The 17,166-nt window shown below is 40.3% G+C and overlaps 1 protein-coding gene and 1 long non-coding RNA gene across 9 annotated transcripts in view; one reads left to right on the forward strand and one right to left on the reverse strand.

Annotated features, from left to right (window-relative positions):
- Positions 1-17,166, reverse strand: part of LOC124186166 — a 155,320-nt gene that overhangs the window by 130,322 nt on the left and 7,832 nt on the right. The window lies entirely within an intron of this gene.
- The window catches only part of LOC124186164 (B-cell receptor CD22), a 113,999-nt gene that overhangs the window by 94,818 nt on the left and 2,015 nt on the right, over positions 1-17,166 (forward strand). The window contains exons 8-11 of the mRNA XM_046577614.1: positions 1,134-1,293; positions 1,898-2,200; positions 7,853-8,293; positions 10,584-10,793. Coding sequence (XP_046433570.1) covers positions 1,134-1,293; positions 1,898-2,200; positions 7,853-8,293; positions 10,584-10,793 — 1,114 coding nt within the window. The remainder of the gene's footprint in view (positions 1-1,133; positions 1,294-1,897; positions 2,201-7,852; positions 8,294-10,583; positions 10,794-17,166) is intronic.

A 17,166-nucleotide genomic window follows, 5' to 3' on the forward strand; every position in this document is an offset into this window, starting at 1 on the left:
AAGCTGAGCTAATTTAACGCGTGGAAAACACGAAGTCGATGTATAATGACTTGATCAAAGGGATGGTTGAAATAAGGGATAGGGGAAGGGGGGAGATTTTTTTTTTTCGTCTCCTTGGATCTCTACCTTTGATACGAATTCGAGAAGAGCTAGGAATCAAGCTTAACGAAGGGCAATATTAACCCCTTTAATTCACGCTGTAACGCTCAGTGTCCCACACTGAGAAAAATTTAATTTGTTACAGTAACTAGATAAATTGAGTAAAACAGGTATCGTTAAGAAAAACTGTTTGAATATTGTCGGAATTACGAAAAACGAGGTACGCGTAACCATTTTGAGCTATTTTCGATTCTTGTTTGGTTATTGCAACGCAAAATCAGTTACTGAGGTTTACTCGACTTTTTTAGTTGAACAAGGGTTTAACGTCAATTTATTCTAGCACGAGCATTAAATTTTCGCAACGGTTGCAAGAAAATCTAGCAACAGTGATCGTAATGAGAAAGAATAGAAAATAATTAAGGACTCAGCGGTAACCATAACTGAAAATTTCTCTCAGTGCACCTTTTCTTTTCATTCTTTTTTTTTTTTGGAAACTTCTTATTTATTGAACTACTTTTTTGGTAACAACCGTCGAGTTTTTTGGTTCTATATGATCACCGAAATATCTCTAAGACTCAAGAAATATATAAAATTCATTTATTTATTCATCGCAAAAATAGAACATGTAAACAAATGATCGAAGTTTGCACTTCATCACAAAAAAAAGCAATTTCTGCTAATCTACAATGTAAATTCGAATGCCAATTTTTACAGAATTTAAAAAAAAAATTCTCGTTGTTTTTGTTTGTCCACCACATTGGATCCCCTGATTTTTAATTATTGAATTTCGAGTTCAGGCTGGTAATCAGTGACCCCATAAACCAAGTAGCATAACGTTTCGTCAAAATCAAACATCTATTCGAATTAACATCCTCCATGTTGGATCCGTTATTTTAAACTTTCGAATTTCGAGTTCAGATTCGAAATCAGTGACCTCAAAAACCATTTATGCAAAATTTCAAGCGAATCGCATATAAAGAAACGCGTATTTATGAAAGGGTTAACGCCGAGGATCGTTGCTTGTATTGTTCCAGGAGGCTTTGATCGAGCACAACGTAACCGGAGGCACCTTAGTCGCCTCGGAGACACTCACCCTGAGATCTCTGACGCTGGCACACTCCGGTGAATACATATGCGTGGCATCGAACGCGGTGGGCGAGGGGCGAAGTCACCCGGTTCTCATACATATGAAATGTGAGTTGCTGCACCCACAATGCATCGGTTCTTCGCCATTCACTGACTTTGAGGCATCGCCTGACACCCGCGACTTCAGACCGTGACTCGTTATTCCCTTTCGGTTGCCACCTGGTGCAATTATATCAATCACTGGCCTCCCGGCTACGATCGATACTTGAACCCGTCAGCTATCAGCATCACGGATACATTTCAACACCAAACTCCCCGGTCGTTTGTTTCGCATTCGACCAGCTCATTGGACGAATTTTTGAACTAACGATTCTGTTCAGTGAACAGCGTGAGAAGTTCCGAATTTGAAAAGTTCCGAAAGCGACTAGTTCCGAATTATTTGATGGTGAAACTTGAAGTGAAGGAATCGAACTTTGATGGAACAACAAGGTTTTAAATGGTCCGAAATCCGACAGGTCAAAGTTCCAAAAGTGCGAAAATGAGAAAATTTGAAAATCTAAAACATCATTCAAAACATTTTCACCTTTGGAATTAGGCGCTTCCGGAACCTTTCAAATTACGGATTCCCAGTTAATTTTCAACTACTCCCAACAATGTATCTTCTTTCGAACGGTATTCGTATTGAGATCACGTCGTGTATTTTTGTTCCAAGATGCCCCACGGTGTAGGGAAGGTTACGAGGTTCGTGAGGTCGGAGCTCTTCGTCAAGAGTCTCTTTCGTTAAGGTGCGAGGTTGAGGCGGTACCAGGAGACACCGTCCGCTTCTCTTGGACGTTTAACGGGACACTTGGCGACGTTCTTCCCCTGCCAGGGACGAAGGCTCGGAACAAAGGGTTGACGAGTACTTTTGAATACATTGTGAAAGCCGAGACTGATTTTGGCACCCTGGCCTGCTGGGCGAGCAACAGCGTTGGACGTCAGCGAAGACCTTGCTTGTTCAACGTGGTACCAGCAAGTGAGTAATGCACGTGACAAGCATGATCTAAGGAGATAAGGTGTGTCGGAAATGAAGACAGATTCTCGCTCATTTTTCGCGTGTCCATGACGATGTCACGGATCACAGAGATCGCGTAAATAGGTTATAGAAATTGCAAATTCAAATATTTGCGACGAAATCTGTAACTTCTGTAAATAGGTTAGTACCTACTTGAGGTTACTTAGTCGTTTCCGCACATTCTGTTTGCTGAAAATGCCAGTTTGTGCGGTTAAAAGTTGCAAAAGTAATGGTATAAACACCGAAGCACAAAATATCAAGCCTGTATGATGTCACCTTGGATATGTTTTCTGATTGGTTCAACTTAAGCGAATTCGCATTGTTTCACCTTACTTCCTTACATCATGATGGTAAGGACTGTATGTTTCCAGACTGTATGATTCGAAATTTACGGCTAAAAAAATTTTTCTACACTTTCATCCCTCCTCTGAACTAGCCCGTATCGATTTTGGACTTAAAAAAGTGTTTGGGTGTCGCAAACCTTTAATTTGTATGAATTTGCATTATACTGCAACTCTGAGAACTTAAGCTTTAAACGCATTTTTCTTCAATTTTGATGTTTCAAACTTGCGCGCAAGGTTTCTCCTACAGTTTCTAATCGATTAACCTGAAATTTTTACAGGTTGTATTTTTGGTATTTTTTACACATTGTCATAAGATATTGCTCAGACTCTTACCTGGAAGTGAAATACCCTGAATTTTATTTTGTAAAACAGCTAATTTTTTTTCTCATGATTCTAAAAAATGATCTATTTTTATTCAAAATAAAGCTATTTAAACAAATCCTAGGACAATTTCCAGGCATTTTCTAAAGATACGATTAAAATTGCACTCTGTGCATCACCCTGATACATTTAAATGAGGATCTAACGAGACAAATTTACTCTTAAAAGATGCAACAAATGCATATCTAAAACCTCAAAAAAATTGTCCAACCTTTTCTGCATGACAAAAAAAATATCCCCTCGTTCCTGTGAATGGCCACCTTAAATCAAGAGACATTCAGTTTTTTGTAACACAAGCGAGGAATGGCTCTTCTATAGCTGCGTACTAATATTGATTGAACAAAAACCATTCTCCAATGAAGTCGACGTATCTGGAACGAAGGAATGCGATCTTCCTGGAAATCGGAGTATCAGTCAAGAGGATTCAAAGACGTCGGTACCAACTGGTCTGGAAATGTCTAGAGTACCTAAAAATAATCCTACAGACACCGAGTCCCAAGCAACACCATAAAGATCAATGGACGATGCGAGCCCGTTCCAACTCCTCCACCATTCCTTATTCTAGAAAAAGATAGAAAGAAAGAGAGAGAGAGAAAAAAAAACAAGTTCGAACCTCGACCGTGATTTCTCTCATTCGAATACAACTCGGTGAACCATTGACGAAAGTTTGGTGACAGCAGGGCGGGAGACGGGATTTGTTTGAGAGGGAAAGGGATCGATACCTAGTTTCATCTGCGAGAGCTGAAAGACCAGAGAATCGCGGGCGATAGATCACAGATCATTTGATCCTCGAGGTGCAGGACTCTGTCATTCCGTCTCTGTCTACCTCAGACGAAAGTTTTGAGTGTAGACACTCGGTCGTAGCGACCTTCACCCCTTGGATAAGGTGGCATTATGTTTCACCCCTTCCCCGGCCGTTCTGTCTGCCAGCTCTGTATAGACATCGTAGTCTCGACACTGAGCGATCTGTTAGAAACGAAAAACATTACTTTGGTGGATATAAGAAGTAAGAACTTGCCAACGAGACGGTGAGAAACAATAGGCTCGCTATGCCGGTAAATCGACTTCAGAAATTCCTTTTCAAAACTACTCAACGAATCGTTCAGGCAGGTGTGATGAAATTTGTGATTAACTCCGTGCAACCAGACTATCCGACTCAGAAAAATGTTCACACCATCGTTTGGTATTGCACCATTTAGTTGGGTACGTAATCGCGCTCCACGTTCCACGTAGGATCCAAAGACATCTCTAAAACGATTATAAATGTTCTGTCACGATCGATGTGTCACAGATGTTAATGGTGGAGAACCGAACAGAAGGAACGAAAAGCCAGTGTAAATATCGTTTATGAATTGCCGAAGGATCATCGGCTTGGAGCATGAATTAGATGGTATCAAGGAAACTTATCGATCGTTGATAGTTCCTGGACCGGTCATTTCATCAGCACAAGCAAGGTATTCCAGGTCGATCTCGCCGATTCGATTTCTTTTGTAATATGTTACAGTAGACTAAAAACTAAATCACGTATTTTCTTTTTTTTTCTTTTTACCTGCCATTAAAGACTTTAAGAGGACGAAACCACCCTCCAAAGTGAGGCAAGTCAAGAGGCGATTTCGCAGTTTCACCCACAAGAAAATGATATTTATTAACCAATCCAACTGGAAAAGTTTTCGCATAACGAGAAATGAAAAACGTAATTCACAAACAAAAAAAAAAAAAAAAGCTGCCAAACCGCTCCTTGACACGCTTTGCTTTGGAGGGTGGTTTCACCCCGTCGTAGTGTCTAATGGCAGATAAAAAAAAATACATTCCGCTTAGTTTTTAGTCTACTATAACTTATTGCGAAAGAATACCTTCTTGGGATACCTTCCTTGTTAGTCATGTTATAGAATCATATGATTACGTTACAACTGCGTGGATTTTCTTTATTTGGATCGCGCGAAAGCCCTTTGATATCAATTTCACACGTCGACTGCGTCTCCTTTGAAGTTCAGCTCTGCAATATCCTGATCACGTCAGAGCTGCATTGAATTCCAAGAGTGCAAACAGCGCGTATCTACTCTGTGAAGAAAACGGCATGGTTACGTTATCGGTGAACCGTCAACGCGAGATCGAGAAACTCTACCCTACCCATCTCCGTCGAAAATGCTGTGACGTATGAATTCAATTTACCAACTACGCTTCACATCGAACTTTAAACAAAACACTAGGATGTCTACATGCCAATCATTATTAAAAAGAAATTCTGAAAAGCAGAGAGTTGCGCAATGTGGAACTCATTGAATATAGTCGAGGCTAAAGTTAGTAACGTTAAAGTTAATGTAATGAAACATCAGGGGAAAAAATCATAACCATCCATTTTTCGGTATTTTATTGTTTTACGAATTTTTTTCCTTTTCATAATGAAAATTAAATTTTTGCCTCGAAATATCATAGTCGAAGATTGTCCGAGAATTTTTTCAAGTCGTTCAAACCCTTCGTTTCTTTTCTCATTTGGGCCCGTAATATCTACTTAAGTCACTGCGCACATACGTAGCAATGAAATGTACCTGACAGTGATTTTACGACGCGACGTCTGCGTTCGCCGATTCGAAGTACAGCTACGTGCGAGTAAAGATACACCCAGATGGAAAGGGGATTGGTTTGAGAAACATTTCTATTTCACTAGGCAACGATTGTTCCTCTGTACATTTTCCGATCCTTTTCACGGAGTCGAGAAGGAGGCGCGAAATTGGGACCAAGATTCTATCCAATCTCTTCCCCGGCGTCTTCGATCTCCTCTTCTCGCTGTATCGCTAACCTCAAATCCACGTCTCGAAGAATCTTGAGAATCAGTGGATTCATTATTAAAGAGCGAAACAGCGAGACGACGCCCTCGGAAAATTCACCCAATCCCAACCTCGACTTTCGAGACTTTATACTTATAGCGACGGGTGAGTTCGTGCGGAATCGAGCCTCTGGAGTAACGATCATCGTCCTTATACACCGGCACGCTTAATGAACGGAGCGTCATGTTTTTTCACGACGACAATTTTCTTTTTTCTTTTTTACCCTCTCAATCAACGCCTCGTTTGTCACGGATTTGCGGACTGGTGAAAATCCGTCTCGCAATGCAAAACTCTTCTACGTTTCTGTTTAAGATCGTCAAATGTTTACCGAGGATCCTGGAAACGATACCAAAATATGGATTTTAATCCTTACGCTACACACTGGGGTCAAAATGACCACGCGGAATCTTTGCCATAAATTTTCAAGTTCCAAGAAAAATAATTACTAAATATCCCTGACTTGAGAGATATTCGGTCAATTTCCGGTTCAAAATATCGAAAATTCAGTGAGTCAAGATTTTTTTTTCAAGTAGAATTATCAATTTTCCGGTACTTTGTTGTTTTACCAATATTTTTTTTCACACTCCAGCGACCCCGATGCAAAATCAGTGTTACACAGACTATGTATACAGCATGAGGTTTAAAAATGAAATCAAGTGTTTTACAGCAATCGGTACTCTTTGATACTATTCTTTCCAAAGCTCGAAAAAAGCTGTATAAAAATTCCAGTAATCGATAAATGAAAACCAAGGAATATCATCCTGGGAAAGAATCCCTGCAGCTATTCACTCCGTGTGTCGGACAGATAAATAAATATTCAGTCTCGTTATTAACGTTGTTTTATTTTCGTTCGCTGCCATCGATTGCCTGCAAATATTTGACGCAAATTGAGAAGTCGAATACAACGAATATTACCCAACATGATAATACGCACGCATACATTCGGATTTGAAAGGCAAAGATCGTTTTGAGTGGATCGAGGAACTAAGAGTGTGTATAACAAAGAAGGGGAATCGACCCTCTGTATAAATATGCTCTGCGGAGGAATGTTCAGCGAACTAGGGTTTCCTATTCACATTACGAAACCAAGGCACTTCACTATACTTGAAAAGTGGAATGGGAAGGCTGGTTCCCTGAGTGAGAGACAATACTAAAGGACATTATAAAAGTGTACCCTGTACGAAGGCTGCCGCTGCTACGGAGTCCGATGTATAGGCCATAAAATCTTTCCGCCAGAGTAAATCGGCCCCGAAGAGAAGAAGAAGGAGAAGAAGTTTTAGTTAAAAATCCGGAACCACCCCCGGCGAATCTGTCGTTACTATTCATGGGCCTTCGTCTCCCATCGCTTTCCGCTGTATATCGCCGAATATTCTTCGCCGCGATGAAAACTCACGGAATGCCCCTGTCTAGGGTCATGGCAATAACGTACCGCGCGGCCTCGATCCAAGAAGGAACCAGAGAACTGGAAATTCCCCTTATATTATACTCTCTACGCGACAGAGATGGAAATCCATGCGACTCGATACCTCGAACCTCGTGTTTGGAGAGATTTCGTATTTTCACTTCAATTTATCTTTTTCGCGTGCTTTACCTTTTAATCACCTTGATCCAACTCTTTCGTTAAGATCGTTGACCAAAAAATGGTTAGCAAAAATTTGTACGAAAAAATTGCGGGATTGAAATTCGAAAATCTAACGACGAGCTTGAATCGATAAACAAGTTTTGAACATTACGTCGATTCGAATGTTCTTGAAACTGTAATTAACAAAGCCCTCGAATTCAAATTTCTCCACGTGTTTTCATTTTCTTAAAAAATAAGCTTCTGATAATAGGTATGATATCAGACCGTCCAATCTGTTTTTTGAACGATACCTGTTTTGCTGAATTCTTCTAGTTACTGTAACAAATGAAAGTTTTCCCAGTGTACAGTGCAAGCAGACAAAAACGACGTGACCTCTCTATACTCGTTTCAGAGACAACTTTCAAGGAGTCGACGTCGCGTGGAGCTTTTCATGAAACGCTTGAAACCAAGAAAACGAACCCGGCTTTTATTTTTCCAGAAAAACCAGAGCCGCCACTTGATTGCTCGTTGCGGAACGAGTCCAGCGCTTTGGAAGTAAACTGCGTTCCGGGCTCGGACGGTGGTCTGCGTCAGCACTTCGTCCTGGAGGTAAGAGGCGCCTCAGGATCATCGACGGGTCTCCACACCCCCCAGAACGACCAAGGGGTAGTCGGTGAAGCTCCTCCGATATGCGAGGCGAGGAATCAGCGGCCCTTTTTCCAGCTGCACTGCCTGGAGGCCGGCTTCGAATACACGATGTCGGTTTTCGCTGTGAACGAGAAGGGCAGGAGCGATCCTGTCCTCCTTGAAAACGTCAGGATTGCTGGCCCGCCTCCGGATAGGACTGAGAAATCGAAAATCTACAACAACGATGAACCGCTCGAAGTCATCACCTCAAAATCTGCGGCATACAGCGTCGTTTTAGTCGTCGCTTTGATCGGTGAGTTTTGATTTTTACTACGAAAATCGTCCTTTTCGAAAAGCTAGTGATGACAGATTCATAATCACTTGGACTGGAATTTTCACTGTACTGCGAAGTTTCAAATTCCAATGAATCCGGAGAAAAAATTCTGTCCAGGGTTTTTTGGGGTCTCCGATTACAAGTCTGAAATCAGCCTTTGAAAATTCAGTTATAGCGAATCCAATCAGCTAGCCCAAAAATCCCTGCATAAAGTTTTTTGGCCGTAATCGATGACATTAGAAATTTTTGTCCATCACATTGAATCCACTATCTTGAATTTTCAAAACCTGATTTTAGAATCGTAATCAGCGATCCTAAAACCATCGTCTACTATCTTGTCATAAAAGTTGACTCAGAACAATAATGCGTGACTTAAATGGATGATCCGCTCGTAGAAAATGAATCGGTTGATTTTAACTTTGGTCAAATTTCGCGATGAATAATAATTTTATAATGATAAATAATGATTTCCGACAACGTAAAGTGAGTTTTGTACAATACTTGAATAATAATTAGGAAAAAAAATAACCAATCAGTGGGCTGCGGATGTATTGATTATAGCTTCGAGCACTATGGCAGTGTTATTCGATTAGCATTAATTTGCATTTCGACGTGTATTTTATCGGACCGATTTAATCATTGACGTAGTGGATAGTCGTACGAATTGCTCGATACAGTGATAGTGATTTCCCAATTATCACATAACGAGTTGGTTCTATGGCGAGTGGAGATGCTGAATTCGATCCCATCGAGCCCAATGCCCGAATCATCAAATGAATCATCAAGCGGTTTTCCATTCGTATGCAACAGTTCAAAAATGTGCTCAAAACTGGTTACAATCGTTCGATTAAAACTGCCGCATATCTCGTCAAGCACCGTTAGTTTGCCATTTTCATTGGGTCAAAATACATTGGATATTACGTGCAGTTACAATGCTTCGAATCGATATCCAACTTCCAATGAAAACGTGTCAATTTAATGGAAACAATTTTTATCGCCTTCAAACGCAGAGAGAATTTCATTTGCAAATCGGAGTTCATTTCCGAGAACGTACATCAGCTTTTCCATTTTTTTTTTTTATACACCTACAGCAGATGATGTTTTCTCAAGCATTAACGACTTTCTAACGTAGAAAAATCGTCCTGCAGGCCTAAATACGGACGATTATGCGTTCTGATTACAACGAGAAAAAGGCGGGTCCTTAATACTCTAAAATGCAAAGCCCCTGCGTCTCTGTTGCATAATTCATAAACCGCGATCGGTGATCAAGTGCTCTGATCGACTTCGGGGGTTTTAAAACCCGTTGAAAAAATACACCAGAGTCAATGATTCGGACTCTCGACGAACACTCCTCGAAAAGTGTCGTTTCATTTTACCTAAGTTCCATGCGAGTCCCATCCGTGAGGGATGGACGTTCACTTGAAAATTGATTTTTCCTTCACAGCTGTTACACGAGCCTGACAAAGAAAGGTGGCCAAAGGTCAATGCCAGTCCAGGCCATTGATTGATGAATTTTCGTGTGCTCTAGTTTATCGGAAAGGGACGTCGTTCGGTCTTTGGTTCACTTTTTTGCACCTCGTAAACTACTGATAAACTACCGGTGATTTCTTTTCGATCCTTCATTCTCAAATTGCGTTTTCCAAAAATTGCAAAAAGGTTACCTACGTCAAAAATACCGACTTCATTTTAAGGGGTTATACCTAGTTAGGATTTTTTAAATCCATGTTTTTGTTTTTTTTTGTTAATTTCACTTTCGTAATGTACATATCTTCAAGTATATGCACAGAAAATTTAATGTCGATCCGACAAATATTCTCAAAGTCACGCGCGCATTTGCAAAGACAATCCGGAACGATTGAAAGTGCTTTTAAAACTTTGAACGCGTTTTTCTCAAAACTATGTTTTCAAAATCGGTAAGCAAGATTTCTCGGAAACGGCTAGACCAATCAATCTAAAATTTTTACACGAGCTTTGTGAACATATTTTTCAGTCCTTGAACGAAGGTTTTTTTCTCGCTGATAAATATTTTCCAATTTATAAACAAATTAAGACTTCTTCTTTAGAAGTTCTCCCAGAGATTGACTATAGCAGCTTTAAAAAAAATTATTTATACAAATAAAAAATATCAGAATAAAGTCCAATGTTACCTCAATATGTATATAAATTTTTATATAAATAAATTGAAACGTCTTTTCACAAAAAATTCATGAAAAATCGCTTTTTTCGACTTAGTGACTTACAAAGTATAACCCCTTAATTTTCTCCACAGGTGGAGCTGCGCTGGTTTTGGTCGGAATTGGCATCATGATAGGCCTGGTGATATGCAGGCGGAGGAATTCTCCGCCGCCAAGTCCAGGCCCGGACGATTTCACGACACCGACTTACGTCCCGGCGCAAAGGATCGAGCCCAGGGTCAAGTATTCCTCGGACAGGCGAAGATCGTACAGGACAAGCCTCTTTCTCGAGGAAAGTAGGCACGGTGAGTTTATTGGAAGGGTGGAAATTCGGAAGTAGGAATACAAACGAAGTTCTAGATACAAATCCCTACATTAACGGCACAGCCGGGCAAAAAACGAAGACGCAAACCTTGTTCTAAAACGTTCGTGAGTGGAATTTATCCCCACTCTGGCTAAACGTCGATCATTGGAAAAAAATCCTCCAAACTATGCTCTATGTTACCCTCATTTTTACCTTCATTAGTGTGCCGGTAATCTAGGGATATGTATCCAGAAGCCTTGTTTTATTGTTACTTACAGACGAATGAAAATTTTGAGTTGACTGAAACGAAAGAGAGACAAAAAAGGTGGAGGAACGAACCAAGAGAGAAAATCATTTGAGAATATACGGGACGTGAAGTCGTCAAATCTTGAACTTTTATAGTTGATAATAACTAGGTTAGCTTTAGGAACATTGTTTAACCTTTACGTTGAACATCTACTGTGTATAACCATGGTTTCACATCGGGGTCAAGACAGCTCCAACATTTTTTCCACCTCATGATTGTACATACATAAACCATTTCCATGACGATGCAAAAAAGTAGGTTTCTCAAAGAATCCCGCACTAATCTTGTGGAGATTGGGTTTCAGTGAAATTGTCTGGATTTTTTATACATGTTGTAGATTTTGGCATTGTGAAAAAAAGTCACCCTCGAATATTCATAGTTTGTGAGCTAGAGACCACCGAACCTTGAAATGAACCTGCTCATTTAATAAGAAGTTTACAGATATCAGCCTTAGAATTTGATTGCTTAGCACGCATAAATTCTTTGACTAATGTCTAGTTGACATTTTGGAAGTTGTATATTTTTGTTTCTTGTGTTCAATGGATTCGCATAACAGGGCATTCATGAGCTATGTTCGTACTGATAGATTACAGATTCGAGAAAAAAGGATTGCTTGATATCCAGCAGTTTGTTCGATTCGTTCACATCGACTCAACTCAAAAATAATAATTTTTTTCCTAGTTTTTTTTGCACAAAGAAATACTGGACGAAGATTTCAATGTTCGATGGTCTCCAGAGTCTCAAAATATCTACAGCGGAGGATCGTGCTGATGGATACTTATTTTCAGAATGCCAAGATGTACGAAATGCATAAAAAAAATTCAGACGATTTTACTGAAACCCAATTTCCATAATATTATTGCGAGGAAGCTTTCCACAGCTTGAAACGCACCGTATATCGTACCAAGAGTTGTCCTTCCTCCCTCACCTTTCGGTTGTTCGATCGATTCTTCTACGTGTTTACAGGGTAGCTTTTCACCATGGCAAGTCGAATAGCTGAGAAGTTTCCTCGATCTCAAACAAGTAGTCTGTAATAGTCGGTTATTCGGTGTTGTCTGTTCAGAGGTGTTCATGAATTCATGAGATTCCCCGAAGCGCCTCCCACTCACGGTTTGTCCGTAACTGAAGGAGTTAGCATGAAGCAGAAAGTAGGACGTAGGCGAATCACAAGACAGGAAACACGAAGGACGCCGGGAGAGACAGTAAAGTAGGAGCTGGGGAATTTGTTCAGAGGAATGACTTCACCCCCGGAAGGAGACAGCCCAATTTAAAAGGACAGAGACCTTCCTCCTCCCCCCCCCCCTCCCCTTCGTTTCTCTAGCCCAGTACAAACTCCTTCGAAATTCGGCCGCCCCCTTCTCTCAACATTTTCAAGGCCTTTGTTAACCTTCGGCTTAACTCAGCTCGCGCCCTGAAAGCTCTGGAAAGGCTCGCTAACCCGTTTTCTCCTGGGTTGAGCTTTATGTACACTCATCCCGTGTAAATTCTGTCCTAGCTATTCTAGCCTACTACGTAACGTACAATATAGACACATACGTACCGACACATAGACCAACATGACGATGACTCGCCTGTATTTATGATGTATTAAACCGGTCTATGAGGGCGTGCAATACCAGCCTTCGATTATACAGACACTCGCACACACACACACACTCAAGGTGAGACCCATATGGCGGAGACTAAACTCAACGATGGAACGTTCGCAATCTGTTTGGGGTCAGGACAAACTAGCGTGTGCATGGGGTGGGATATCAACTCGTTTGGAATATCGTACAGAATCGAGGATAATAACGGTTCATCGTTGTTGACGAGATCTGCAAATTTTTAGGGTAGTTCAACCCTTACACTGTCCACGCGGGGTCAGAATGACCACACTGTACGTTCACTGTAGATTCTATATGAACGATATCCAACGCAATCTAATTTGATCCTGATCCAAGATAAATGAAAAGTCACTCCTTCACTGAGAGAAATTTTTATTTTCGGTTACCGCCTAGTTCTTGACTATTTTCATTTTTTACCACAGTCGAAAAATATAGTTCTAGGTAGAAAATGAAAATTAGTTTTCTAGCCGTGACCGGAAACTCTAGTATCCGTTGCTATTCTTTCTCATTACGATCACTGTTGCTATATTTTCTTGCAACTGTTACGAAAATTTAACGCTCGTGCAAGAATAAATTGACGTTAAAGCCTTGTTTAATTAAAAAAGTAGAGTAAACCTCGCAAACTGACTTTGCGTTGCAATTATCAAAAACGTATCGACAATAGCGCAAAATGGTTACGCGTACCTCGTTTTTCGCAATCCCAACAATATTCAAACAGTTTTCTCAACGATACCTGTTTTACTCAATTTTTCTAGTTTTTGTAAGACATAAAATTTTTCTCAGTATTGACACGCATTACTTCGGAGGGTGGTTTCACCCCCTTAAAGTGTTTGATGGTAGATAGAAGAAAATACGCGTTGCTCAGTTTTTTGACAACTGTAACGTATTACAAAAGAAATTAAATCGGAGAGATCGATCTGGAATACATTCCTTGTGAAATATTTCGCTTGTTTGTACGATGTCCCGACGTGTTGAAGGAGACATAGATTGCGAAGTTTCACCGAAGTTGGTGATTCGACAATAAGAAAACGGACAGAGGAGAAGAAAATCTCAAACTTGTAGATCGTTTTCCTTACGGGTTTTACTCATCACGCGTGTTTGAAATTGGAAAAACGCGCAGGAAGAAGATTCGATTTACCTTGGATGGTGAGTTGGCCCGATATCTGTGGGACTCCGAACGGATGGACGGTCGAATCGAAACCCGAGGAAACTTCTTCCCTCGGCAGTGTTCTAAAGTACATATCGAGTGGGGGAAGGTTGCACATTTGCCTCGGAAACGGAGAATCGCTAGCAAGGAAGGTAGCCGGAAGATTGCTTCGGAAGTGGAACTGCAAGAAACCCGGGCTCCTTGTTCCAACAATTCCTGGTTCCTACTTCCAACGTCCGGGAATAATTCCCGACGTGATGCTATTACGCATATAAGCTCCGTGCAGCAGCTTTGCATTAGGGAGTCTGGGGCTGACTCCCGAACAGCCACGCCGTAAAACATAACGGGAAGGATTTTGCTACTCGAAGACGACGCGGCGGCGTGTAATACCGGTTCGTAATACCTAGATGTACCCACGCCATAGGTTAATGAGCCCCAAACCTCCGTCTAAAACAAACGTTTCAACGCTGCACGATATTTCACCTCTTCAACAAACGGCGAGGTGGAAGTTCATCCGCTCTCCACCCCTCGCGATATTATCTCAATTAGTTTGGTGGTTGATGTGAGATCTGACTTCCAGAGGGGAAAGCCACACTTCGACTACACGCTACCTCGAGCCAAAGGTGTCCTTATGAGAATTGGCTGGATATCCAGTGTGTCACAGTACCTACATATCCTTCAGATCGAAGGTACTCATGGATACAAATCTCAATAATGAATAGTTTCCGACATGTCTATGGATTACGCGACTTTCACGAATTGCAAAGCTTCAAGGGGCGCTGAAAATCAAATATATCACTCAAAAACTGCACAGCCGATTCGCAGAGACTCCGTATTCGCGTGAAAAACAGGACAAGACTCCTTCCGGTAAACCAGCGAGTTCATGAATGGAATCGATGCATCGATGGAATCAATCACAGCTTCCCGCGTATCTTTGAGAATCAACCGTGGTGTTTTTTGAGCGAGTCGTTTGATTGCAAGTGCCCTTGAAGCTTTGTAATTCATGAAAATCACGAAATCCATAGACATCAAAAAATCTGTATATCTTTCTTCCGAAGCCTCTATATCGGAAACTACTGATTTTTGGGACTTGGATCCATGAGAACCTTTCATCGGAGGAATATTTACTATAATATACTGAAAACCCAACCAATTCCATAAGGATTCTGCGGGATCTTTTCCGCCAGATTATGTCCTCGAAGTCGATCCATTAGAAAAACCATCGTTACAAGGAAAAGAGTTCCTGATCGTTTCAGCCTTGTACTCGTACTTTGTTGTACCCACACGAAAAATTGACTTTTAATGATATCTCGTTGATTATGGGTTTTTTTTTTGTACAAACGATGATAAACGATGAAAACCTAACAAGCTTGTTCTCCATCGGCATAGATATTTTATAGAGCTGTGAATGCTATATTTTCAGAGATTCTACATATTACAACATATTCATTCTTGAACTTGAGGATAAAAGAATGTGCTTATCAGCATGATACCTACTTCTGCAAAAAACACGAGTCGAAAAAAAAACCGAAAACATATCACAGAATGTTACGACGGAGGAAAAAATTGGAAGTAACGTAGCAACGGTACGAAGTTTGGTATATTTAACGTGGCGTGGCAAAATCGTTCGTCTTTTAATTTTATTTTTTTTTATTTTTATTGGAAATCTGCTGTTAAATGCATCGCAGCTTTTCCGCGTGGTGAAACGGCCGCGATTTACCCGACATGTTTTATAAAATGACGGGGACAAAGAATGTTAACAAGAGTCCAGGCACCCGGCCAACCGACGTGATACGGCCGATGGAAAACGCTGGAACCGCATAGCTTATATAATATACATACATATTCCAGGGAGCGCGTAAAGTCGGAAATAAAATGATGAACGGATCGACGAGGAGGCTGCGGAGTGTCGAGAACTTCGCCAAGGTTTCCTGCCTGCTATGTCGGATAATCCTATACCTCAGGCTGGTACTTAATTTACAACGTATACAGAAGGTGTCACGATTTAAAAGACCTGATTGTTTGATTTGAAAATGTGTCCTACAAAAGTTTTATGGTTCAGAAGAGGGACAGACCAAGAATTTTTTTCACGCGGTCCAGCATCGTAACCGGCGTTACTGTGGAGGATGGACCAGCTTTTTAAAAATGGAATCACACATTTTAGTTTCAACTCAAATCTTTCAAATATTCTTTATTCCAAAATATACAACATTCTCGGAAAATTTTTTTCATAAAGTGAATAGCTCGTGAGATAGAACGAAAAATCAAATTTTGAAAGACACGGGGTAAGAAATTTTTTGAAAGAGTTGTGAATTTTCGAATAAAGAATATTTGAGTTGAAACACAAATGTATGATTTCATTTTAAAAAAAAAGTTACGACGCTGGAGCGCATGCAAAAAATTCTTCGTTTGTCTCCCTTCTGAGCCATAAAACTTTTGTTGGACATATTTTCGAATTGAACCGTCAAGTCTTCTGAAAACGTAATACGTCTTTTAAATTGTGACACCTAGTATATACTTTTTCCACCTCTTGAATCGATAGATAATGACGGAAGAATAGATTCTGAACAATTTCAGATGAAAAGCGTTTTAGATCCCACCGCGATGAATTTTTTTTTTCGTTTTTTCAAGTTTATTTTTAAACCTATCAATGACTTATGATATTTTATAACGTTTATACCCACCATAGATTATGAGAATTTCATCCGAAACAAATATAGTCTGTATAACGTAGCAACGTGATAAGAAAACCATCGAATATATTTATCTGCTGAAAATATTTTTATTCTTGTTTATTCTTGTCATTATAGATTTTTCCCTTTTTATCTGATCAGATAAAACGAATGAAACAACAGTATTTTTTTTATGTTTCTGACGATTTCGAGAGATGTCTCGTGACGTTGAATCACGCGTGACCTTGACTTCTGTTAAATTCAAGTAACTTTATCAAGATTTGAAATGACGTAAAGCGACTTCGAGAAACAGGTTTAAACCAACAACTATCATCAACCGATGGTACGAAATTCTAAGACCTACGTGAAGATTCGGAATGAATGAAAGACTTCTCAATATCAAAAAGCTCCTGACATGAACTCGAAAGAATTTCGATATTCCAACGAACGTCGAGTAAAAATTTCACAAATTGACCTTTTATCAAACCGTCAAAGTAACTACTGACAAAGTTTCTCATCAACTGATGGTAAAAAATTGCCAACCCTCGTAAAGATTCGGAACGAATGACAGACTTCTCAACACCGAAAAGCTCCTCACATGAACTCGAAGGATTTTCGATCATCCAACGAACGTCGAGTAA

Source organism: Neodiprion fabricii, chromosome 7 (genome assembly GCF_021155785.1).
Source record: "Neodiprion fabricii isolate iyNeoFabr1 chromosome 7, iyNeoFabr1.1, whole genome shotgun sequence".
Classification (NCBI taxonomy): domain Eukaryota; kingdom Metazoa; phylum Arthropoda; class Insecta; order Hymenoptera; family Diprionidae; genus Neodiprion; species Neodiprion fabricii.